Genomic DNA, 26,039 nt, shown 5'->3' on the forward strand with positions numbered 1-26,039 from the left:
TTTGTCTTGTTTTATTCATTGCTTTGCTCCCAACATATAAAGTACCTGGCACACCACAAGCACTGAACAGATGTTTGATGAGTGAATGAAGGTCTCTGTGCATCTCAAATAGGCCTTTGATCACACTTTGATGGATACTTCTTAAAAGTGTTGCTGTGGCCAGGTGGGAGTGGAGCACTCCTTTAATCCTAGGATTCAGGAGGCCGAGCCAGGTGGATCTCTGTGAGTTTGAGGCCAGCCTGGTCTACAAAGTGAGATCCAGGATAGGCACCAAAACTACACAGAGAAACCCTGTCTCAAAAAACAAACAAACAAATAAACAAACAAAAAAGTGCTGCTGCATTTAATCTTCTAAAAGTTGGAAAAGGAGGAAAACTCACTTTTTTCTATGGGCACAAAAATTCCAGTTAGACCATCCTGAGTGGAAAATAAAAGTTTTACTGAACACACAGACACAACCTCTTACTGTATAAACAACTGTATCTGTAGTTAGACATAAGTTGGTTTTGAACCTTTTGCTATTGTAAGAGCCCTGATCACGCTGCCCTCTCTTTTCCAAATGGGTATTAGCATGCTAAGCACACTGCATTTCAAAAGCACTCTGTGCATAGTAGCTGCTCAACAAATGCCAGTTCCCTTCCTAGCACCCATGGTCTCCCTACCCTGCTCCAGATCCAGAGACTGCCATGTTCTTCCAGCACTGGTTGTCAATACCGGTCAGCATTAGCCAATCAGAGGAGACTCAGTGGAGACACACCCACTGCAGGTCCTCCTCTCATGGTCTTCAGTTTGGGAAAGGTTGGGCCTCCATAATACATGAGCTGGCAATGAACAGCCTAGCTTCTGGCTTTCACTTTTGCCTGCACCCACCCCTATCAGGCGACTATCCTGAAGGTAATCAGCACTCTGTCAGAGCTGGCTGGCTCTGGTGGCAGAAAGAGCTGCTCTCTCAGCTGCTTTGGCAGATCTTCCCTGAGCACTGGGGTCTGAGTGGGGGCAGGGGGGAGTAAGAGAAAGAAAAACTCCCCAAAACATGATGTTGTCACTTCCAGACACAAGAAAGCCTGGACAGATACAGGGCCCAGGCTCAGAGACAGGCCTGGGTTAACACCATGTAGGACAGGTTCCACTGTGTCCGGGAAGGACACACACCTACAGGGAAAGGGGATGATGGAAGGAGCAGGAAGGGCTTTTTCCTGTGTAGCATATGAGGCACAGAATGGTTTGGATTTCAACGCACAGTAGAGATGGGCTAAGCCTAGCTTCCATGTCTGTCCGCTTTGCAACAGCTTCCTAGTGCTCTTCGGAGATCTTGAGTTCTTAGAGGGAGGCGTTGGAATTCCAGTCAGGAATCCCTGGGGACCTCATGTTGGATAAGATTCAGGCAGCTCGAGTGTTATCTTAGCTTCTGGGGGACTCATTCCTCTGCTAACCCTGCTTGCCTGTGTCTTCCAGGCAACAACAGTGTGCTGACCTGTATGGAAGATGGACTGTGGTCCTTCCCCGAGGCCCTGTGTGAGCTCATGTGCCTGGCCCCACCCCCAGTTCCCAACGCAGACCTGCAGACAGCAAGGTGTCGAGAGAACAAGCACAAGGTGGGCTCCTTCTGCAAGTACAAGTGCAAACCTGGATACCACGTGCCTGGCTCGTCTAGGAAGTCCAAGAAGTAAGTGGTGCTGGGACCACACTCTCGGGCTCTGGGGAGGGGCAGAGTCAGATCTGGATACCTCTTTGGAAGGAAATAGTCTTGGCTTTGCTGGAGGCCATACCAACAGTGTCCCATTCTGTCCCATGCGAAAGGCACAGCAGAGTAGGTATTGTTCACACACAGCTACTTCCAAGTCACAGCTCCACTGCCAACTGGCTATATATCACTTGGTGCTGGACTCTACAACTTTGCATTGCGACTAGCTGTAGTTTTCTGAAATCATCCCCATCATACAAGCCTTGTGCATTCCACATACAGGCAGGGGATTATGAATAGGGAGACAATGTGAGGCCCCCTGGTAGTGTTCAAGTTTGAGCCATGTGATTCTTGGAATAACTGTTCTTTCATCTTTCCTGAAGACGGGCCTTCAAGACTCAGTGTACCCAAGATGGCAGCTGGCAGGAGGGAACTTGTGTGCCTGTGACTTGTGACCCACCTCCAGCCAAATTCCATGGGCTCTACCAATGCACCAATGGCTTCCAGTTCAATAGTGAGTGTAGGATCAAGTGTGAAGACAGTGAAGGCTCTCAGGTAAGCCCACTGACACCTGAGATCGAGGCTTCCACCCCTCTGCTTAACAACTGCTGTCTACAGGACTCTTGTCTACACAGCCAAGCCTGTAAAATGACAGTGTCACCACTGCAGAAGCTGAGAAGCAGGACTTCCAGTATGTTCTTTTGTAAGCTCTCTGAGCTCTGTTTTCTATGAGCCTATTTCATCCAGAGAGTCTTAGCTGTGAGAATATTTTTTTGCATTTTTTATTATTAAGAGATTTTCTGTTCATTTTACATATCAACCACAGATGCCCCTCTTCTCCTTCTTCCTATCACCCCCTTAGCCTTCCCCCCCATCCACCCTTCATTCCCACCTCCTCCAAGGCAAGGCCTCCCATGGGGAGTCAGCAGAGCCTGATACATTCAGTTGAGGCAGGTCCAAGCTCCTCCCCCTGAACCAAGTTAGTTGTGAGAATTTTTTAAACATTAGAACTGTAAGATATTTGTTGAGCAATTATTAAAGAAAACTCTATATGGCCTCTTAGCAGGTGAGATGGATCAGTCATGTGACTATGATAGGAGTGCCTGGGACTTTGATCAGCTCTGCTCACTTCCTACTGCCATCACTACTCACATTGTCCTTGAAGTATTTAAAGACAAGAGGCTACCATTATCATTAGTCATCCATTGCCCCCTGAAGCCTGCAGAGGAGGCTTTATTAAGGTTGGATGAACACTTCTGAGCACAGTATGGAACAAAGGAGGACAGAAGGAACCAGTGTGGATTTGAGTTAAGCCATATGGAACTAAAGGATAAGTGTTCCTACCTGCCTCTGTTGAAGGGACTCTGTGAACGAGCAGCCTTCATCCTCCATACCCAACCTCTGCTACTCAGTCAGATAGGCAGGAGGTCACAAAAGTAAAATAAAAGTCCATAGAAAAGCCATTTTCCCAGAACCCACCACTTATAGTTGACAGGCTAACCCTGATGTTCACTAGTGTGCAAAGATCACCAGCCAGGTGAGCCTGAAAGGTAAACTGTCCTACAGATTGAAGTCCTTCATGTTCATTATTTCTTAGCCTCCAAATACCAAATACTGCTAAACTAACACCATTAGCACCCCCTTTTTCCTTTTCCAACATTTAAGCAATTCCCGGACCGACTTATTCTTCTCAAAATACCCCCTGAAGCTGTTCCCTCTGTATGCAAGGCAACTACCCAGATAAAAAATTCTGTGTCTTTTTTCTGGACCACAGTGCTCTTGATCATGTCTTTTCTTATCACCTCAATTCTCTGGCTTCAAGCCCTTATAAGCTAGCATCTTTTTGTTTCCTTGGGATAAAATCCAACCCTATTAGGCAGCATTTCAGACTCCACCCCCACCCCCAGGAAGACTCAGGTCTGTGGTGGTATTGTGTTCCCCAAAATATTGTGTACCTTAATAAATTTATCTGGGGTCAGAAAACAGACAGCCACTAGATACAAAGGCTAGAAAATGGTGGCACTCACACCTTTAATCCCAGGGAGTGGTGGTAGAAAGCAGAAAGATAAGGCATGAGGACCAGAAACTAGAAGCATTTGGCTGGTTAAGCTTTCAGGCTTTGGAGCAACACAGTTCAGCTGAGAGCTATTGGGATGAGGACACAGAAGCTTCCAGTCTGAGGAAACAGAACCAGCTGAGGAACTGGTGAGGTGAGATAGCTGTGGCTTGTTCTGTCTCTCTGATCTACCAGCATGGACCCCAATAACTCGCTTCAGGTTTGATTTTATGAATAAGAACTTTTAAAATTCCTGCTACACAGGTCCCCTAGGTTCTCTGTGTTTCTGGATTAATTATTTCCACCATTTGGTTCTGACTACTTCTCCTTGTCCTCCCCACTTCGACCAAGAAGTTCCTTCTCCACCATTCCTTTGTGTAAGTTTCTCCCGCTCCTGGGCTCAGTTGCACCTCTCTCCGATTTCCTGCTTATAGCAGCAGCCACCTGTTCTAATTTTGACTTATTTCGTGGTGGTCCCACACAGACTGTGAAGTTTACTGCCTCTTTCAATGTCCCTATGCCTTCAGCACTTAGGACAGTGCCAGGCACCTAGTAGGTCCCTCGGAAGTGACAGATTAGGAACCAGGGACCCCTTCTGTGGATAAGCTGAGTTTAGTGAGACCTGAACATCATACATTCATGGGTGTCTATGAATACCCCGGGGTGCTGGTGGTCACTCCTGGGAATTATGCCCATCCTCCAACACCTAAGAAGCAGGAGTCCTGGAACAAGCAAGGACCAAGATTACCATGGCCTCTCACAGGCTGATCTGCTTCCCTTTCACTCCCTCACATAAAACTGTTGCTAACAGTTATCCCTGAGCCAAATAATATTCTGGCCATGGCCATGTTATCAAACTGAAACCCAGTCTGCCCGAAGCCTGCCAAGTAGCTTTCATGGGCAGTTTGTATTTAAGGGAGAGGAAAATGTAAATTCATCAGAGGCCTGGAGTGTTGCTGTTTGGCAGTGGGCGGAGAGGCTAGACTCGAAGGAGCAGGGTATGGCTTGTCAGCTCAAAGAATGAGGGGGCGTGTGCCAAACGGGCTCTTAACACAATTGACGTTTCTAGTTTGTACTAAGAATGAGTTTCCTCTACCCTCAGACCAAGGGCCCGCGCGCCAGCGCTAACGTTCACCTCAGATTCCCTCTTGCTGCCTGTAAACACAGCAGGAACGCAGGGCCCACACTTCTTGAATCCCACGGCTTATATGGAACAAAGATTCTTAGCTTTCCAAACAAGTTCCAGATCCTGGCAGAGAAGGGTAGAGGCTACTATAGGGAGAGTCACATACTCCCGCCACGGCTGCTACTGGCAGGATTTTAAACATTCCACTTCATTGAGTCCTCCGAGGGAGCCAGTAGGATGCTTGCTAGACCTGGGTTCAAATGCTGACTTCACCAGCCCACCCTGGCGACAGAGGGACAAGTTACTTAACCCTGCCAACGTCGGGTTCCCTGAGTGTAACATGTGAAGAAATAGTACAGCCTGCCTCACACTCTTTTGGTGGTAGCAGGGAATAGACAAGGGTACATACACCCTGAGTTGTGCCGTGCATGGGTCTATGCCACAGTAAGTGGCGGCAACAAGGAAGCCACAAATAGACTAATCTGCTTTTACGGTGATCACAGTAGAGATCTCTGATGCTAGATGCGAACTTCCATAGAACTTAGAAACAAAGGCAACAGATTGAAAAAGTCTTCTGCTGGCTAGCTCCCCAGAGTCACAAAAGTGGCACTTCTCCAGTGTAAAGATCCATATGAGCTGCATGGAAACCTAGAATGTTACCCAAATAAAACCTGTAGAATGAACAATCCTCTAGTCCTTCTAGAACTTTCTGATATGATGAAAATGTACCATTTTTCATGTGCTGTGTGTCCAGCCATGTGTCCCTGAAGTCTCTGGTTGCTGTGTCTAAGCAGTTAAATATTAAATTCAATTTTACTTAAAAGTTTTTTTTAAGTATGTGAATGTTGGTACACATCATTATTACATACATATGGGAGGTAGAGGCAGGAGGATTAGATGTTCAAAGTCAGGCTTGACTACATAGTGAGTTTGAGGCCAGCCTTGGCTATATGAAACAAGTGGCCTTTTCTCAAACAAATTGTTTTACTTATTTATTTTTTGATATGGTTTCACCGTGGAGCCCAGATAGGCCTTCCTTGAACTGACAGCCCTTCTGCCTTGGCCTCCTCGGTGTTGGGATATTAGGTATGCTCCATCACGATCAGCTCCATAGTTCATAATAAATGTAAATAGCCACACTTACACTACCATATTGGACATTTCAGCTCTGACATTTATAGTGTTCCTGTCACACTAAAACCAAGGAGGAAGGCCTAAATAGTCATAACTTTGCTTTTTAATGTGAGGATTTTATGGGCACCAGGCTAGTGTCACAGACTTTCTTTCATCCTGGTAACTAAAAGCAAACACCCGAAGAAGAAACCGTCTCCCCACTTTCCAGGTGCAGGATGAAGGCCTATGGAGTCTAACTAAATCTTCGCCTGTAACTCTGAGCTCATAGGTGGTATTCAGACTCTTCAGCCATGTTCATCCACTGCCCCCATACACTTCCAGGGTAGGCTGGTGGCGAAGGCTGACGTGTGCTCTCCAGATAGCTGGCAAGAAGTGCTAAGCCTATCGAGATTTAATGAGACTTAGAAGGCACTGGATATGTGAAGAGGTAACTTAGTCCCAGGACATAGTGACAAGCCCTGTAGGAGTGCTGCAAGTGATAAGAGGGGCAGCCAGTCTTCAGAGAAGACCAGGGTCTGTGGCAGACACTTGAAACCAAGACAGGAAAAGGCTAACTATGCTTCATGGGAAGAGTAGTGCATCTAACAATGGGTTTCCAGAACTCAACAGGAGCAAGAGAGGGAGGAAAATAGTAGCACCATCAACACTCCCAGTCCCTTGCAGGGGAGACAGAGGTTGACTATGCAGTCCTTTCTGCCATGAATGCATGGAGCTGGTCTAGTCAATATGGACTCTGCCATGGATGCAGAATAACTGTATGGGTGCAGAAACAGCAGGTATGGCTAGTGTCTTGTTTCAGGGTTAACTGTGCATCACATACCTAGGGCTGCCCGTTAGAGCATGGCAGATGTTCAGAGACCTTCACTGCAGCCCACTTAGCTTACAGATGTGTCCGCTGACACATGGAAAGGAGAGTCACACAAGTGACTAGCAGAGCCAGATCTTAAGCCTAGTAACAGCGCAAGCCATTTTTTTTTCAACACATCCTCACACCTGGAACTGCTCATCACTCCTGATCAGTTGTTTCAAACCGAATGATTCACATAAATGCACTGGGTATTTCTGTTCTACTTTATAGATGCAGATGTGGAGGGTTTTCCTTGGGGGAGGGGGTTGTGCACTGTGGTATACAATTAGGACTTGGGAGATTCAGATTTCCATAGCTGATGCTCATCCTGTCTCCTGTCACCTGGCCATGCCTGGCTTTGATACTATCAGAACCCTCTGTCATGACTTGGCTTGTTTTTTTCTACCCATTTTCTCTCTCCCTGCTTTGTGTGTCCCCCTTCCACCAAGGCACAAAGGCTCACCATCAAGGGCTAGAACCTGGCATCCACTGCCACCCTTACCCATTGCCTCCTCATTCTGGCTGTTGTCATGTCTGGAAAGCCAAGCACTGTGGGTTGACTTGATCCTCAAGTTCCCTAATGAGTGAGGGCACCAGGGAAGTTAGCACTGTGGCTAATGCGTAGCACGGTGCATACGTGGTAGAACTGAAGAACTTCCATAAACGGACCACTTGGTTGTCACGATGACTCTGGCAGGCAGTAGACTCCGTGCACACTTCACAGTTGAAGAAGCTGAGGCACGGGCACATGAAGAAACTCTCTCAAGTCCCAGAGCTGGCATGTTTGCTGTGCAAACATTTGAACCTGTGTAGTTGTAATGAGAACAACATCATCCATCGCTTGTTGCTTTCCTGTAGTGAACCTCAGTTTTCAGGTTTGACAGAGGACATGGTTTCTCTTCCATTCAGTTGTTAAAGTGATTCCTCAGAACAATGAGCACACGAGGGAGGTTTCCAGAATATAGTTAGCTGCAAAGACCTTCAACTCTGTGTGGTTTTCTTGACTAAAGAGATAAGGGGTCTAAAGAGAGTGCAGTATGGCTTCTATAGACAGAAACATATAGACCAAACACACAGTTTTGGTGAAGGATGCACAGTCCTCTTGTTGGATATTTTACTTTAGCAGGTAAAATCATGTCTTGTGCTGGGACTTGGCTTGTGCATTTGGAATCAAACACACTCAGCTGGTTTGGTTCCCTCCTGATAACACCCACAGAAGTAGTGTTCTTAGACTGGATACTCAAGGACGTTGGCTCTTCTGTTCTCAAATTAGGCAGAGCAGTCAGTAAGGATATCCCCATTATCAGATCGTCAGCAAGTGCTGAGCACAAGAAGAAGCTTAGGGGAGAATGGAGCATCTAGGCAGTCCAGAGAGGTTGCCATTCCGAGAAAACAGCACCAAAGTGTGAGGCAGGGAAAGCCAGGGAAGGGAGGGCAGGGAATGACATCTTTACTTGAATAGAATGAAGGGCACACCTATAGACAAGAGGTGGGGTTAGAAATGTCTGGGTTCCATATGGAAGCTCTGGAGTGCTAGCCCACATGCTTGCCTTCTTCTGAAGGCTAACGTATCTTAGCAGGTGGGTGCCATATTTTGAAGGCAGATTTAGCCACAGAAAGTGCCAGATGAACAAAGGAAGAGAAGGAGAAGGAGAGAGAGGGAGTCTTGAGAAAGTAAGACCAGTACCTTATGTTCCCACCTTCCCCAGTGAGGCCTCTGGGACTTGAAACTCCCTGAGTAGATTCCAGTTAGCTCTAATACATCCTCTGCTGCAAACCTTGCTCCTCAGCCAATTCTGGCCCTTGTAGTGCTGAGGTCTGCAGGCCTTGAGAGGCTGGAGGCCAAATGCATCATAGTCCCAGGCCAAGGATCCAGGAAATTGGGGTCAATTTCCTACTCCCCTGAGGGCCCAGCAGAATCATGGGGCTTAGAGCTTGGGGCTCCAAAAGGGAGAGTCCAAGTCCTCTAAAGTCCAAAGAAGCTGCACAAGCTTGCCACAAGCTACTTAAAGAGGCCCTTTAAGTTTCCCTGTAGCTGCAAGCTCAGATGGGCCACATTCTCCCAAGGGCAGGGAGGTTCTCTTGCAATAGTGTCCACCTTCCGCTGGCCCAGGACAGACCTCAAGAAGGGCCCCTTCCTCTTCTCAGTTCTGATTCCATGCAGCTGCTTTTTTTTTATTATTATTATTAAAGACAAAGCAGCTTCAGCCCATCTCAGCCCTTTTACATTTTATCTCACAGACACTCATTGTTTATTCCCTCGTTGATTTGTTTACTCACTTATGCCTTTTATTTTTCCTGGCTATTCCTTCATTTACTTCCCATTGAGTTAAAAAAAAGTCTTCTACATATTCATCCCATCCCTCCTTAACCAACAAGTCTTGAATGAACAAACATAACCACAGAGAGGTAAATGGATAGACTGAGTGGCCTCCATTACTGAGAGGCTCTGAGGACGCAGGAGCGAGTCAGGCAGTGTGCAGGCTCCTGCAGAGCCTCTTGATCCACTGGGGAAGGATAGTCAGCCACTTGTTTCAGAGCAGAACCCAGTCTCCTGAAGCCAGCATCCAAGAGCCATACCTTCTGCTTTCTGCCTTCCTTTCTTCCTCCCTCAGGTCACAGGATGGAGCCAGACCAGCCTCAGCCATGCTTACTGCACAGCCTTACATTTGCCCACGAACTTCTCTCTTCCAGGAGTGAACTTCCATTCCTTTTCTGCCTTCTCGGAGCCCCATCCAACCTCTCTGCTCTGATTCAGTCTTGGATGTTGAGTGGGGCTTAGAGAAAGTCCTGTAGTTTCAAACTGCACTTGATTACAGAAGACTGAGGAACAGCCTGTTGCTTACCCTAAAGAACCCAAAACAGAGATACGTATAACCCACTCTGAACTCTGTTGGGGCCATCATGGCTGGAAGTACCTTGGAAGAGAGAGCTTCTCATCCAGGCTGCTTTCTCATTGTCTAAAAGGAAGGAAAGAGTGGTTGCCTCATAGCTACCTTTTTTTATGACTCCCCCTTACATTTTACTGTCTGGATAAGTAAAATACATGATGGGTTCCTGACTTCTCAACAGAAACAACAATAATCATAAAATAATTCTCAGCCAGAATTACTCCAATTAGAATTTCCCAAGAACCATAATCTAGGAATTAGGAACCTGGGAGTTAGACAGTCTGGGAAGACCAGAGCAAGTTTCTTTTTGCTCTGAGTCCTCAGTTTCTCCATTTGAAAATACTAACAATACCCCTGTTTCAAGATGGCTGAGATTCAGCTATTAGTAACAAGTTGTTTTGGAACACTTTTTAAAGCTGTGGGGAAATGATAAATTGTTTCATCTTTCATTCTGAGAAGTATGTCCTTTGGGCAAATGGAGTCTGTCACATCCTAAGTATGTTTCTGTGGTGCTCAGGGCCGTGGGAGCAACATCATTCACTGCCGGAAAGATGGTACCTGGAGTGGCTCCTTCCACGTCTGCCGAGAGATGCAAGGCCAGTGCTTAGCTCCAAACCAGCTCAACAGTAACCTCAAATTGCAGTGTCCTGATGGCTACGCCATAGGTAAGATGACTATGCCACAGTTAACAGGGGCATGTGCATGTCTGTCCAGGAACATAGACCAGTGCCTGGTGCATTTCTGAGCATATGTATGTGAAACCAGTCTCAGTCTGTGAGGGAGACAAAGAAGAATGAAACAGACTATTTCCTCCCACCAAGAAACTCAGGAATAAGGATCCTGATTGTACCATATGGTTACATTATATGGTGGCCTAATGTGTACAGTTGTAGTACAGAAATGCTCTCAGTTACAAAGGGGGATACACAAGTGCTCAGGGGAAGTGATGCTTACCCGCAGCTTTGCTAGACCTTGTCAGGTATTCTAGGGAGAAGAATCTGAAATCAAGTGACCAATGAGCAGAAAGTATGACTCTATACAGGATGCACAGTGGTTGTTTTCATTATGAGTTGTAAAATGTACCCTATGCATCACCCAAGAGTACCTGGTACTGTTCAAACTCTGGTCCCCCAAAGGGCATCAGTAACGATCCTCTTAACGAACATTATCAGATGAGAGAATAAAACCTCAAATGGACAATGGAACTCACTCCAAGTCTGAGGTTTGACATATTCCAAAATGACAGCTCTCTCCTCAGCATCCTGGCATTTTCAACATTGTGTGCATACGTGCGTGCGTGCGTGCGTGCGTGCGTGCGTGCGTGCATGCATGCATACATGACTGTGTGTGTGTGTGTATGTGTGTGTGCACGTGTGAGATTAGCCAGCTTGAGAAATGCTTACAGTGAATAACAACCCTGGGTTTGCTTAGTAGAGCACAGGCTCTGGGACAGATGCATTTATTATCAGGTGTGTGGCTTTCTCTGGGGAAACTTAGAGCGCATAGAACCTGACCTAATTTAAGGGCAATGATGCTGACCTCTTGAGATGATTCCCTAATTGACTGCAGTGAAACCTCCAGGGAATTGAATGTCCTTACTCAGGGCCGGTGTGATTTATGACAATATTGCCAAGGCTGTCTGGCAAAGAAGGTCGTCTAAGCATGTACAAAGCCAGCAAGTTCTTTACTAGGCATGCTGAAACTTGTCACTGTACATCCAGAAGCAAGGTCTGTGGATGGACAGGAAAGGTTCCCAGGGGCTGTCCACTTCTTTTTGAAGGTGAAAACACAGAAAATCAGATAGTAGAATTTGTTGTCGTATGAACTCAGAGCCAGCACCAGCACATTGTTTATTGTGCGGGCTCCTGCCGGAGTCGAAAGGTCACAAGACACACTGTTACTCTCTCTGGTCAAGATCTTACAGAACTACTGAAGGACCCTGACTGGAGAATTATGGAGAAATTGGGGGCGTTGTAGGGACTACTACATAATCATTCTAGACAGTTGGGACAAAAAGGGTCTCCGTGGTTTGCAGCACTGGCTGCTGTATCCCAAGGCCAAGCCTTCCTCTTCTCCGTTATTCCTGATGGGGGTGCATGTCTCTGCACACCTATGTCTGAGAACAGTCTATAGACAAAGGAAAGGGTGGATGGTGGTGATAGTTCTCCACCCAACTGGAGCTTTTACATAGCGAAAAAAGAAGAAAAGGGAATTTCTACGGTACCAGTACTGTGTTGTCTTCCTGTCCCTTTAAACCCATGTTCCCATGGTAGTGTAGTTGCTCATCCTCTGACTACAGTATTCCAGGACTGTCAATCAGTGGTTGGGGGGTGGGGGACTCTTAGGGGAAAAAGGGAGAGAAAGGGGGAACTTGAGGATACTGGTGGAGACAGAGAAAAAAGGGGGGCAAAGTGGTCCCTCTTCTCATCCTTGCTTTCCGGTGGCTGTCATCTAGTCCCAGGAAGAACCCTACCCAGGAAACCTCTTTCCCTATGGAGAGGGGTTTGGTTAGAAACCTTGTGTTAGGGCAAGGTAGGTACCGAATTTATGGCTGAAGACTCCGTAGGAGTCACCCTGACCCTCATTAGTGCTGCCCCAAACAACCTTGGGAGCATGTGTGATTATCACAAGCTTCAGGGGAAGTCACTCCCTTCCTGAGAGAGAGAAGCAAGGGCCTAGTGAAATCACCACCCTGTGATGATGTCCACTGTGGCTCATATGCCACAACACTGCAGCCTGGTCCTGAGATCCAGAGCTTGGCATGTGGGAGAGGTGCCAGCAAGAAAGGGCTGGAGAAACAGGGAAGGAGGGAGGGAGAGACAATGTCAGAGAACAACCAGTGTTTCATCTTCCCATCATGCCTTTTCCTCCTCTCTTGGGACAGACTGCCTTTGTCCATTACCCAGAGGAGACATCTTTTCTTTCTCCAAGGCAATTTTATCATTACAACTTTCATCTTTGCTCCCTCCAAACTCCTTTAGAGTTGGTCTCATGGTAACATAGGGTGGGCCACAGAATCTTCCGACAGCTTAGTGACATCTGTCCCCTTATTCTCATTAGTCATCTATTTTAAAAATCTTCTTGTGTTTTCATTTGTTTGCCGTGTGGTCTTTTGCTGGCTTCTTCACCTTGCCATTGCCACCTTTCTGTCTTTTCCCTTTGTGGCTGTAGCTCACCCATCACTGGGCCCGAAAGTGAGGAGAAGATCTGTGTTTTAAGCCTGGACTTTCAGCATGACAGCTTAGAAAGATGAGCTCTGTGTCACTTGGCTCCCCCACCTATGAAATGGGTGTCATGACACCCATCTTGCTATAGTGCTAGATTCTCAGGAAATTGGGATGACATAAGGAAGCCGAGAATGCCAAGGCAAGAATGAGGACATCTCTTCTGGACTCAGTGTCCCAAGGTTATGGTGAAACTCTTCTGAGAGTTGCTTTAAATGTGCAACCCCAGTTGCCCCTTGCTTAAATTCCCGAGTCTTTTAGACTAAAGAGACTATGACTATGGTAACAAGAAGGGCACTGGATAAGCTGGTGTGTGTGTGTGTGTGTGTGTGTGTGTGTGTGTGTGTGTGTGTGTGTGTTTATATGTATCTGGAAAGGGATGTTTAGAATGGCTAATTAGAAATGATACTTACTAGAAAGATTTGGCTCACTCTTTCCACACTGAATGGTATTCAAAAGCTTGAACATGATGCAGAAGAATGACCTCTCTGGACCTGGTCAGATTCTAACAGTCACAGGGACATACCATGGAACAAGCTTAATTTTCAGGAGACCGCATGATGTCAGTGGGTAAAACAGAGAATGGAGGGGGCAAATTAGAGTCAACTTGTAAATCCCTAGCCAGAAAGTCTTTAGAAATCTCTGTCCCAAGGCCTCCTGTGTGCTGTAACTGGCCTTGCTGATCATCGCCCTCCAATGACCTATGACTTGATTTGCTTATTATCTCATTAATTATCTAGCTCATCATTTCCCCACTCACTCACTCACCCCCTATGCCTCACTTCCTCTTTCATAAGACACCTATCCTCATTATGTCTTTCTGTAACTCCTTCATTCATCATTCATCCACTCATTCACTCACTCACCTCCTCACCAGTTAATGCAATAATTTCCTCATTGTTTCTTTTACTCAGTTCACACATTTTTATTTCTTGAATGTCTAGTGTGTGCTATATAAGGTTACAGGCTCTGAACATAGACAGAAGAGGGAACAAGGGTAGAGATGGCAACCTAACATGGTGAAACAATCACTAGGCAAATGGTAGGTGGCAATTTGACAAATACCATTGAGTGCCTGTGAATGGCTTGGTCTTCCTTGAGCAAGTGGCACTTGTGCTAAGGTCTGGGTGCCATTAGTAGTTTGTTAGTAGAAGAAAGTGGAAAGAATCCAGAGAGGACAGGGATAAACATTCAGCAGAAGAAGCATGAGGAGTAAGATCATGCAGTCGCATACATTGTGTTCTCACTAGGCCAGATGCATGGAGCTCTCTCACAGAGTCACACACTGGGCTATGCTCAGAAATGAGTCAACAATGCCTTGTCTTTCTTGGGGCAACACTAACAGTGGAGGCGAAGCATGGCAGGGAGCAACACCAGGGTGAGACTCATCAGTGTCCAGCATGGTTACTCAATGCAGTAGGCATCCAGAAAGTGTGCTTACCCAACACCAGAACTGACATCATGGGGCATTTGAGCTGGTCCTTGAAAAGCTGATAGGATTTGGTCATAAAAAGACAATTTCGAGCAATTCAGGGAGATGAGGCAGATAGCACTAAGTACAGCTCAGTTCTATAAGGCCAAGCAGGGGCATCAAGATGTCAAATGGGGATGAGATTGACAATGGGCCTGGAGGAGGTACTGAATGTTGGAAAAATGGAGTTAACTTGTGAGGAGGATTGGTCAGGCTTTCTGGCAGAGATAACACATAGCAAAGTTAACCTCTGGGGTGGTTGCTGTGGTGGTAGTTGCTAACTGGGTCAGATGCAGGTGAATGGAGCCAAAGAGACCTGAGGTGACTTTTTCAAGCGAGTCCTCCCTCCTTCCCACTGCCTGTGTGGACCGCCAAGTCCACTGGGAAACAGAAAAAAGCAGTGTTTACCCTGAGCATGGTGGCCGTGGGTATTTGGAGATGTGGCTGAGTCATTAGTTTACCTTGTTCTTCCTCTCAGGGTCAGAGTGTGCCACCTCGTGCCTGGACCACAACAGCGAGTCCATCATCTTGCCAGTGAACGTGACGGTGCGTGACATCCCCCACTGGATGAACCCCACACGAGTAGAGGTGAGTGACGAGGGCCACCTCCCTAGGCTAAGGAGAAAGGGAATGCCACTGCTGAGCTCTTACTATGTCTTGGCTCCACTCAAGTTCATCCGTCTGTGTGTAGGATCTCATTTAATCACATCTATTTTCTGGGAAACTGTTTTTCACAACAGTTTTTCAGTCAATAAATTTTTAGTACACCTCCTCAGCTTTTTTCCTAAAAAACCTTGTATTTATTTTCTCCATGAGTGCTGGTGGGGAAACTGAGTCAGCAAATACACATAGGTAGAGGACATAGAACTGGATTCCAGTCAAGAGTTTGCCTGTGTGGCCTGTATCAGGACAGGGCTGTTTGGTACCTCTAGCACCTTCCAGGTAATTGTACTTTATGTTGCCTCAATCTCTTCCATCCTTCTCCATGCTTTACTTCTTTGGTAAAATTCAACCAAACTGGGACATTCAGGATAGGGAACTAGTCCTGTCTAGTGTTTATGGAGTACACGCTGTATTCAGGTACTTGGAGCTTTGCATACAAGATGACTTAAATCTCATCCAGTGGTCTGTGCTCATGGATACTGCTAGCTCAGGTGTCCCAGAAAGAAAGATCAGACCGGATGCTTATTCTGGACACTGAGCTTTCCATGGCGTCAGGGGTCTGACTTCTTGCCAGGTGGTGGTAGATGCTCCTAAGTGGTACCACTGCTAGGCTGGCCTTGATGATAACCATTGGCTCCTAGTTTCTCATGTGTTACCTGACAGGTTGAGGGCTCCAAAGATGATTTGGGACCCCATTCTTATTTTCCAAGAGAGCCTGCTTCTGAGGTTTCCATGGATCCACCTGAGCACTGACTCCTCACCGTGGGAAGGACACAGGGAAACAGGAGCAGAGGGTGGGCAGGCAAGTCTTCAGCTGTATCTCTAGCCACTAGCCTTCCTGCCTGGGATTCTGGGAGCCGCTGTCTGCCTGCCTACTGCAGATGGAGACCTGGATAGCTTGGTAGAACCTGATACAAGGTGTACAGTTTCCTAAATGAGCTGAGGCAATGCTTTCTTCAAGGGCTTACTCAGCACTCTAGGCATGGGGACTTGGCCCGACCCCTCAGCTACCTGGTCCCAGTGTCCATCTCCCCTCCTTCCCCTCCTCTTCCTCTCTGTCTCTTCCCTGTCTTTACTTTTGTCTTTACAATTTGGGTTCCCTTAATCCTGCTTCTGCTTTTGAACACTCTTCCTATTTGTCCCCTTTGCCACGTCTTTCATCAGCCTCAGCCTCTCCACCTACACTTCCCCCACACCTAGTTTCTGTCTTTCTCTGTAAATACACAGTATACCCTTATTTCCTAAACTCAAGCTCCTCCACTACACCCCCCATCCTTAGCCAAATCAATAAAGGGATTCTCCCTAATACCTCAGTGTGCATGACTTAACTCAACACATGCCTCAGTAGCTGCAGAGCCTGTTTACATCTAAGACTCCCCAGGCAGCTGGAGGTCACTCAGCCCAAACCCCTGAGTCTAAGCTAGAGAAACAGAGGATTATCGTCTGAGGAGCAGGTCAAAGTCTCATGGCAAGGAAGCCTGACCAACCATTCAGGATCCAGACTGGTAGTATCTCCCAACTCTTCCTCTCCCCGCTATCTCCCACATGCTCCTAAACAGAGGAGCATCACCCCATACAAGAGACTTCCCTGCCACTCCAGTACCAAAGGTCTTCTTGGCTTGGCCCAGCTCCTGCTTAAGGCCTCTTCTGTCCACTAAATGAATTCCTATCTTTTCCTCTATGAAATCGTGGCCCTAAAGAGTTCAGTTGTAATTCATCGTAAACTAAACCCAGGGAGGTGAAAGCGCACACACTGCCCCCCTTCCTTGAGTTGCCCACCAGCTTGCCTGTCACAGTCTCCACCCCCTTCCCTGGCTTGCCTGCCTTTATTGATGCTGGACTACCAAGAGAGCCATAACGAGGTTCAGACGTCCATCAGTCTCTGGAGGCCTCATTATACAAGAAGAAAAAAAAATGTAGGAAAAGGGAGGGGGTGAAGGGCATAGATTGATGACTTCCAGGAATAAGGCAGCTAAGCTGGCCTCTGCTGCTGCCTTGCCCCTGAGCAGTGACAGCCGCAGAAAAGAGAAGGCTGGTGCAGGCGTTTCCGGGCCCAGGGAGGCTTTGGATGGCTCCCAGGTCTTCTAAGAAGTGGCTCCATGCACCCAAGTGAAGAAGCTGGTGAGGAGTTCTGCTCCCTCTTAGCCACCTTTGCCTTAGGGTAAGAGTATGAGAAACCAGAACTGACATTGAATGGATACCTACTGTGAGTTGTTGCTTCCCTTCCTCTCCTGCCATACATCCACTCTCATCCTCTCCCCCCATACATATGTATGCACTCCTATGAAGTATATGAATCTAGACTCCTATTGTTCCAGTGGAGGAAATGAAATGTCAGAGAAGGACCCCACCCAAGTTGAAATTTATTGTAGCCACCCCTGCAGCCCCTGTGGAATGTAGAATAACAACAAAGGCAAGGCGTTTATTGATTGCTTGCAAGGGATGTGCTAGCAAATGCTTAATAAGAAGGTCTGTATGCATGTGTGCACACATACACACAGATATATGAGCTCTAATATTCGGCATTTGCCTGTATCTCTGATGTAAACACTCCTACGTAGGTTGTCAGGGTTTCTCAGTGCCCATCTCTGAACACCAAGTTGGAAAGATACAAGCAATTGTGGCCCTCTGGATCTCATGCAGCCCATGAGTTACAGTGAATAGTAAATACTCCCATAAGTTTGCTTCTGTTAGGAATCTTGCCACAGACATGAAAAAAGTAATTCATACAACTTTGCACCTTTCCTTCATGTTTTGTGTTCTGGAACAAAGCTTACTGTCTTTCTAGGTTACAATTTTCCTGTTATTGAAATGAGAGTTAGGCATAGGTCAGGTGTTCAAAGTTCAAAAACATTGAACCACATAGGTGGGATGAATGAAGGAGGGAGGTGAACATATTGTTCTGTATGTTATTTTTACACACAGAAACATATTAATTTTGGTATCTGAACTGTTTACTAGAAATATTTCTGAAACTCAGAAGATTAACAAAAATGCAAACTCGTATATATACTGCCAAATGTAGGAGCAAGCTTCACTGGTGCAGTGAATATAATTTTCCTTGATATGAAATCATTTGCTACTATCAAACATATGGCTTGTTAAGTTCTTATGCTTGTATGTGCTCATGAAATCACAGCTAGATCAGAAAGTGAAACTTTCCAGATAGTCACTAGACCATCCATACCTCTGGGAGGTAATGCCTCTATCACCAAGGCTACTAGTGTTTAGGTATCAATCAGTATTGGTTAGTGGTACTTATTTTTAAACTTCATATAATTGGAATCATGGAGTATATGTTTTATGAGTTCCGTTCATGAGCATATTTTAACTTCTATGAAGAACAAGACTATGCATTTTTTTTTTTAGTGTTCTGTCCCCTTTTAAATAACCTTTGTCACACATATACCGTAAACTCTTCAGAGACAGAAGTCTGGCAGAATCTTCCTCTAATTGAAAGAGTGAGGGAATCCAAACTCAATGGTAGATGGAAATGCCTCTAGTTTGGTATTGGATTTGCTGTAAGAATGCTAGTAATTGTAGGAAAGTATGAAAAAAATCATTATCATTATCATTTATATGATGTGTGTATGTGTCACGTGTCACCATGTGTTTGTCAGAAAACAACACTATGAAGTCTGTTCTCTCCTCCCACCTTAATCCAGGGTCGGAAGATTGAACTCAGGTTGTCAGCTTCTTACCGCAAACATTTTACCCTCTAACCATCTCACCATCCCCCATCCCCCACTAACACTGTTTTTTAAAAAAAGCTATTTCCAGATTGGGCTTCATTCTAGCCAAACACAGCAGTGTGGAAATATGGTGTCATGTGGCCGTGTGTGTGTGTGTGTGTGTGTGTGTGTGTGTGTGTGTGTGTGTAATAAATCTGGAGTTTTGTTAATGTTGAAATCTCTCTCTTTTTGCTTTTAATATTGGCAACTAATTTCAACTTTCTAAAGACTAGTATGCCAAAGCAAACATTTCTGTGGCTCGTGTAGCCTGGAAGCTGCTGGCTTACAACCTTTGGATGAGATGGCCTTTTCTAGACTGGATATCTAGAATTCTGGAAGATTCTCTTTATCCATTCCTGAGGAGGGTCTCCAGTGTACACTATTCCTTGCTAGGGCTTCCAGGAATGTCACACGGTAGAAGATACATCTTCTATCTTCATAAGTATCTAATCACTGAGTCTTTAGCTTTTACAATGATTTCTAGAAAAAGAATGTAGGGAGGAAAGAGAGGAGGAGAAAAAAGAAAAGGGAGGAAAACTAAGGAAATAAAAATGACCATTGATGGACTAAGTATAATATTACATAGTTTATTATTGCACTTTCATATTATCTACATCACCTTGTCTCTATGATACTCTGTGAGATAAATGCTGTCATCATCTTACAGATGGATGTTAGAGTCAGAGACGTTGCCACTGCCCAATTTATGTAATCAATGTGGTTAGATTAGCTACACTAATTCCATTCTACAAGCCATCGGATGTGCACAGTTTGAAAATAAAACTATGTAGCACGTGCAGACAAAGGACACAGAATTCATTTCCTGCAAGAATGAAGCATGGTGGGAAACCCTACCTGGATCTTAAGGTCAGAGGTGACTAGTAAGTCTAGCCTACCTGATATAAAGATGAAGTTATTAAGTGCCCCGAAGGGGAAGCCATAAATGGAAAAAAAAGCATCCATGATCTCTTGACTTCTCATTCATTCATTGACTCATTCATATATCCATTCATGAGATCGATTGTTTATTCCTTCTGACATTTAATACATGTCGGTCATGTATCCTGTAAACACTAGGGATAAAGATGAATGCACAGTGATTGACAACTAAAGATGAAAACAGTAGCACTGGTTGACAGGATTCACACAGGGAAGGTCCTGTAAACCAAGGAGAGAGGATAAATTGTCTAAGAAGGCATCCTGGAGAAAGATCTTGGCACTGAGATGAGAAAGACCAGGTCTTTCTCACATGTCTTTGGTTCTGCTTGGAGCCACTCCATTTTCTGGCCTTGTCTTTGGAACACTCTGTTCCTCCTACATTTGTCTCAGAGCCTTTCTACCTTTTCAAACCTTGATTCTTCCCATCAGTCAAAAAATGTTTTATAGCAATAATTTTAGGGATTATGAGACTTTGAAGAATGGAGAGCTTGAAGCCTAGACCTTGAAATCAGACAGGTTGCCTATGTGTGTGGTTTGAACAATTTAATTTCAAATTGCCTTAGCTTCCAGAGTCACAATAATTCATGGTATAAGGCATCAGTGAGATGCTGTAGGCACAGTGTTTGGAGTATTTTCACTTAGGAGAGGGTTTTGTGCTGGGGACAAGGATGATGATGGTGGTGGTGATGGTGATTGAGTTGTTAGTGATACCACTAATATTTTGGTGGTGATTATGATGGTGGTGGTGGTAGTGATGCAGTGAGGATAAATATTGATTGCTAGTGATGATGGATAGTTGCATTATTCACTTTTTGTCACTGTGAAAAAACACTGGAGTAAATTTATAGGACAAAATATTTATTTTTGCTCATGGCTTTGAAGACTTTTTAGTCCATGCCAAGCCTGACCACAGACCTTCTGGACCCTCTGCGTTATAAAGTAGCATATCATGGTGAGGATATCTGATGTCTCCAAGCTGATTACCCTATTACAGACAAGAGGCAGAGAGAAACAAAGGAGAAAGTCAGGGGTAAGATATAGACCCTTCAAAGTCATGCCCTTGCCTCTACTTCCTCAAATCAGTACTTGCCTCCAAAGTTTCTACTACCTCCCAATATTCCAGTAAATTGTTAACTTATCCATGAATAGTTCATTGATTATGTAAGATCATTCATGACTCAATCATACTCTAAAACTCCATAAGTTGCCAAGCAAGAATTAAAACAAGGAGCTTTTGTTGGTGGCTCTTCCAGTCCTGTTGGTGTTGTGATGAATGTAATTCCAGCCATGGAGAAAAGACAGTTCAATCTTCCTCCATCCCAAAGCAGAAAAGGAAAATCCTCTTATGAGACCTGGAATGGAAGACTCTGTCTGGGGCAGATGTCTCATTGTCATTAAGAAGAACAAGGCTGACATTTGAGGGGCCCCACAGCGTCTCGCAATTCCTGGTGCACACAGCCTACCTTCTCTTTGTGCTGTTACTGCCAGTCTCCTTTCTTGGTTCCCCAGCACACAGAGGGGCCCTGTGGCAAACAGGTGGGGTGTGCAGCCTCGGGTAGCAGTGGAAAGTCCAAAAGCTTGGAAAGATAAATAGTCTTACGTAGATAGGACAAAAGCCCCTTTTCTGAACTCACGTCAGATAAACCTCAACTGACAGAACCTTGTACAGCCACACCAACACACTCCTACAGAAGAACTAAATTAGTTCTCAAATAAGCAGGGAGCAGCATGGGTATTAAGTGTTTGATGGATTTTCACATTGCCGGTTTCTTCTTGAACCTTTACTAAATACTCTCCAATATCCCTGGGTTTGGGTTGTGAACAAACTTTTAAATTCATAGAAGAGAGTCCTTTTAAAGTTCCTCAGAGAAGGAAAGCATGTGGGCTTGTCCACTTTGGCCCCAGGACTGGGAAGCAGAGGAAGGAATATATGTTCTTCTTCACATGGGCTCCATACTGGACTCTGAAGCAGACAGAGATATCTGAAACCTGGAACCACTCCCCAGAAGCTTGAGTGCTTTGTCCAAGAAACCGTTCTTAGTATTTGTTCATCTCGATCTGTCATTATAATAAGCCTGTGATGGTTTCAAGACCCAATTCACAGGGAATTTCACATGTGGAGTGACCAACATCTTAGCAAAATTTTATAAGCAGTGCAAGTTAAAATTGTAGCCATACATGTTCTACTTCAAATTCCATGGGTGCCCTGGGGCTGCAGCAGTAATTACAACACTCATGAAGTTGAGGCATGAATATCTCAAATTTAAGTTACCCTGGGCTACATAATAAGACTCTCTCTCAAAAAAGAGGGATGGATGGGGGCAAAATCCAATGGCTTCACTTATCACTAGAGACGTCATGGGGTTATAACTCAGTCTACACCATCTAGACACTGATTAATATTATTAATGTTTTTCTGACACTCGAGAAGGCAGGAAGGAAGGAAGGAAGGAAGGAAGGAAGGGAAGGGAAGGGAAGAAATGATTGTCCATTGGATAAAAATCATCTCTACTTTGAAATGGATCCATTCCTTCATTTAAAAAAATATTTATTGAGTATTCTCTGAGTGCCAGGCACTGTCTCAAGCAGAGAGATCCCATCCGTGAACCTGAAGTGCTGTAGAATGGAGAAGAAAGTCACCCTACTTAGTCTTAGACTGGGGTCATGTGACTTTCTTCTGTCAGAAGCTTGCCAAGAAACTAATTACACTTTGGCTCCCAAATAAGTCTGCCCTCAGGGAGAGAATAAGATGGTCACATGCATTTCCCACTTTCTGGCCCATGTGACTCTTCATTTCTTAATTAAATTAATGACTGGCACTCAGCCAAGAGAGCAATCCCTGCCCATACATATACTTCCATACTTCCATGGCTGGTCCCTGACATAGCTACTTCTAGCTCGATACCCAAGCATATGCTATTTCATTTTCATAAAGAAACAATTGTAGTGCAGCATGAAAAGAAAGACCCCTGTGGGAAATTTAAAAGGAAGCTTTTAGGATTCTGTGTTACCTTCTTGGTTTTGTTTATCTTTCATTGTTCATCTATATTAAGAAATATTGTCACGCTGGATTTTATGTAATAAGTTAACTTTAGTCATTTTTGGAACAATTGATGTTTTCAAATCCTGGTTTCCTCACTTAAGAGCTATGGAGTTTAGGAAATTTATACTACTGTGACAGAAGATTAATGCCTACCTCACAGCGTGATAGCAAGAAATACATATGATAATACATAAAGTAATTAGTGCCAAGAATGCACATATTTTAGCTATTATTATCATCATTGTAATTATTGGTACTAAAAGGACACTGTGTGTGTGTGTGTGTGTGTGTGTGTGTGTGTGTGTGTGTGTGTGTGTGTGTGTTCTGCTGAGGTGATTGTGAAATTTGTGAAAAGCGAGATGTTTAGAGCATTCACAAAGAGTCTTCAGGTGCCAAAATGGCAGAGGGTATTTCAGTGACAAAGAGCCAATTCTTTGGAAAACAAAAGTGTGTGCAACTTCAGGGAGTTGTCAGCAGGCTCGTATTACGTTGGCAGACCATGACAGCAAGAAGGTCTTGGGCTTCCTGAAGCTCCGTTCCTCCAGCAGCTCCATTGCTGACCATAGCCTGCATCAGCATCACTGGAGACACTTGCTCCTCAGCTACAGTCACAGTCCCTGCCTTCAGAGATTCTGGTTTATTAAGTTCAAAACAGGGCTGCAGAATCTTCCACCTTAGTGGGGTCCTACAATGATCTGATAACTGTGATCCTCAGCTTGTATTGGGAGAAGGAGCTTGTACTGTGGGAAGCCTTATTCTATACTTTTCTCACACCTTTCTACTATATCTACAAAAGAAGGGCTTTTCTGCTCTTGTTTTCTTCCCCACAATTCTGTTTCTTCTCAACTTTGATTCCTGCCAGAGAAATAAAGAACATGACACTTACAATGAACACAAATATTATTTTGATCTTCTTTGGGCCCCTGTTATTGCAAGTACCTGAGAAACTTCTTCATGTCAATATCAGGGTGAGGTCAGGACTTGGATAGTCCAAAAGAGATGAAGTGGTTTAATGTGGTGTGTAGCACGAACCTTAAAAGAGTCTTATTAATAAAATCAAACCTGAGGCCAGTTATTGGGGTGAACACTGGAAGATCAGAGAGACAGAACAAGCCACAACTAACCTCACCTGGCCAACTTCTCAGCTGATCTTGTTTCCTCAGACTGGAAGCCTCTGTGTCCTCACATCCAAATGGCTCTCAGCTGAACTGTGCTGCTCAAAACCTAAAAGCTTAACCAGCCAAATGCTTCTAGTTTCTGGTCTTCACGCCTTATATACCTTTCTGTTTTCTATCACCACTCCCTGGGATTAAAGGCTTGCTTTATGGGATTAAAGATGTGTGTCACCATGCCTGGCCATTTCCAATGTGGCCTTGAACTCACAGAGATCCAGAGGGATTTCTACCTCTGGAGTGCTAGGATTAAAGGTGTGAGTGCCACCATTTTCTAGCCTTTGTATCTAGTGGTTGTTCTGTCTCTGACCCCAGATAAGTTTATTAGGGTGTACAATATTTTGGGGAACACAATACCACCACAGTGGTGCCAACAAAAAGTTGGTTCCCTCCCCAGCTCAAAACCCCTGATCCCTCTCTCTATCTCTCCACAGAGGATTGTCTGCACTGCTGGTCTCCAGTGGTATCCCCACCCTGCTCTGATCCACTGTGTCAAAGGCTGTGAGGTGAGTGACAAGAAGAAGCATAGTACTTCTGGCATTGTTATGCTTTTGATGGTTACAGTTTACTAGACCTACTAAGCATTGTATACATACATTAATACAGTTGTTACTAATGAAGCAGAAGTATCATTATATTCTATAAATGATAGAATCCACATGGAGAGATAGAACGATACTGAAAATATCAACATATAAATATCAACTGAGAATATAACAGTGCTGAGAGTTAAGTCATGCTTTTCTTTCTGCAAAGCCTATACCCAAATATTATTACAACACAGGGGGTAGGAAGATTGTCAGTCAAAGACATGATGCTATGCAATGAAGACATTGGTTTAGATCTAGCACTCACATTAAAAAAAAATGACATAATGGTATATGCTTGTAATCTCAGCATCAGGGAGGCAGAGCCAGGAGCATCCTCAAAGCTCCATAGCCAGCCAGTCCAACCACACAGTACAGTGAGCTTGAGGTTTAGTAAGAGACTCTGACTCAACAAATAAGGTAGAGAAGAACTGAAAAGAACATGTGATATTAATATCAGGCTTTCATACACATACACACATATGCATGTGTTCCCCCCACATGCATATATGTATACAAGGAAACAAAATATATGCATATAAGTCAATATCAGTCATATTTATGTAACATAAATAACATAGCAGCTATTTTAATAGCAATAGAACATTTTTTCTTTTAATTTCCATTTCACTGATGACAATTACTTCTAGACCAATTCTGTCCAAACCCCCCATTTTGGTTATTTATAATTTCTTCAGTCCCAAAACTAATCTGGACACTTTAGACTGATCCACTGAATTTAAATGGAAGATCCTTTCTGACCCTCAAAGTTGTTGACTTCCCAATTAAACCATTCCCTGAGCTCAGAATGATGGAGACCTGGCTTTGACTATCAGTAACAGTTTGGGGATGGAGTCAGAAGGTTCTTGGGATACAGCTGTTTTCTCAAAGAAAAGTTTCCTGGAAACCAGGGGCATTTCTCTGTCACTTCCTGAGAGGATGCAACACAGTGTCCCTAACAAATGCATAGAAAGAAATATGTGCTCCATTTTTTCTCAGATGTAGCTGAAAAAGAGACTTACAACCACTCACAGATGGGTGTTAAAGCTCAACAGTCTACCAAAGAGACTGCAGGTAGAGGACCTCATTCGTGTCCTTAAAAAGTTGTATGAGCTAGAAATGCTCTAAACAAAGAGACCGTCTAAAACCCAATCATTTCTAAAAGACCCAGGTATCTGTCTTCTGGAGAACTTTATGGAATTCCCAAAATTAGGATGCTCCTACCATGACCTATCTCTACTGATTACAGTATGAACAGGGCAATTAGGATCAGAGAAGGATGGACTGGTCTAAGTTTGTACAGTGTAATAGCCAATGAGTCAGAACCTTAGCCCAGATTTTTTGACTAGTAACCTGCTGCTTTTTCTTCCTTCTATTGTCCATTCATATCCACTTCCTATAAATGCTATAAACAATAGTGTCCTGAATGTGTGTGTGTGTGTGTGTGTGTGTGTGTGTGTGTGTGTGTGTG

General features: G+C 44.7%; 1 protein-coding gene across 1 annotated transcript in view; it reads left to right on the top strand.

Moving 5' to 3' along the window:
* Pappa (pappalysin 1) overlaps positions 1–26,039 on the top strand; it is a 243,344-nt gene that overhangs the window by 199,259 nt on the left and 18,046 nt on the right. Inside the window, exons 16-20 of the mRNA XM_006979576.4 lie at positions 1,456–1,666; positions 2,068–2,239; positions 10,256–10,403; positions 14,912–15,021; positions 24,416–24,487. Of these exons, the coding sequence (XP_006979638.2) occupies positions 1,456–1,666; positions 2,068–2,239; positions 10,256–10,403; positions 14,912–15,021; positions 24,416–24,487 (713 nt within the window). The remainder of the gene's footprint in view (positions 1–1,455; positions 1,667–2,067; positions 2,240–10,255; positions 10,404–14,911; positions 15,022–24,415; positions 24,488–26,039) is intronic.

The sequence above is a fragment of the Peromyscus maniculatus genome, chromosome 2 (assembly GCF_049852395.1).
Source record: "Peromyscus maniculatus bairdii isolate BWxNUB_F1_BW_parent chromosome 2, HU_Pman_BW_mat_3.1, whole genome shotgun sequence".
Classification (NCBI taxonomy): Eukaryota; Metazoa; Chordata; class Mammalia; order Rodentia; family Cricetidae; genus Peromyscus; species Peromyscus maniculatus.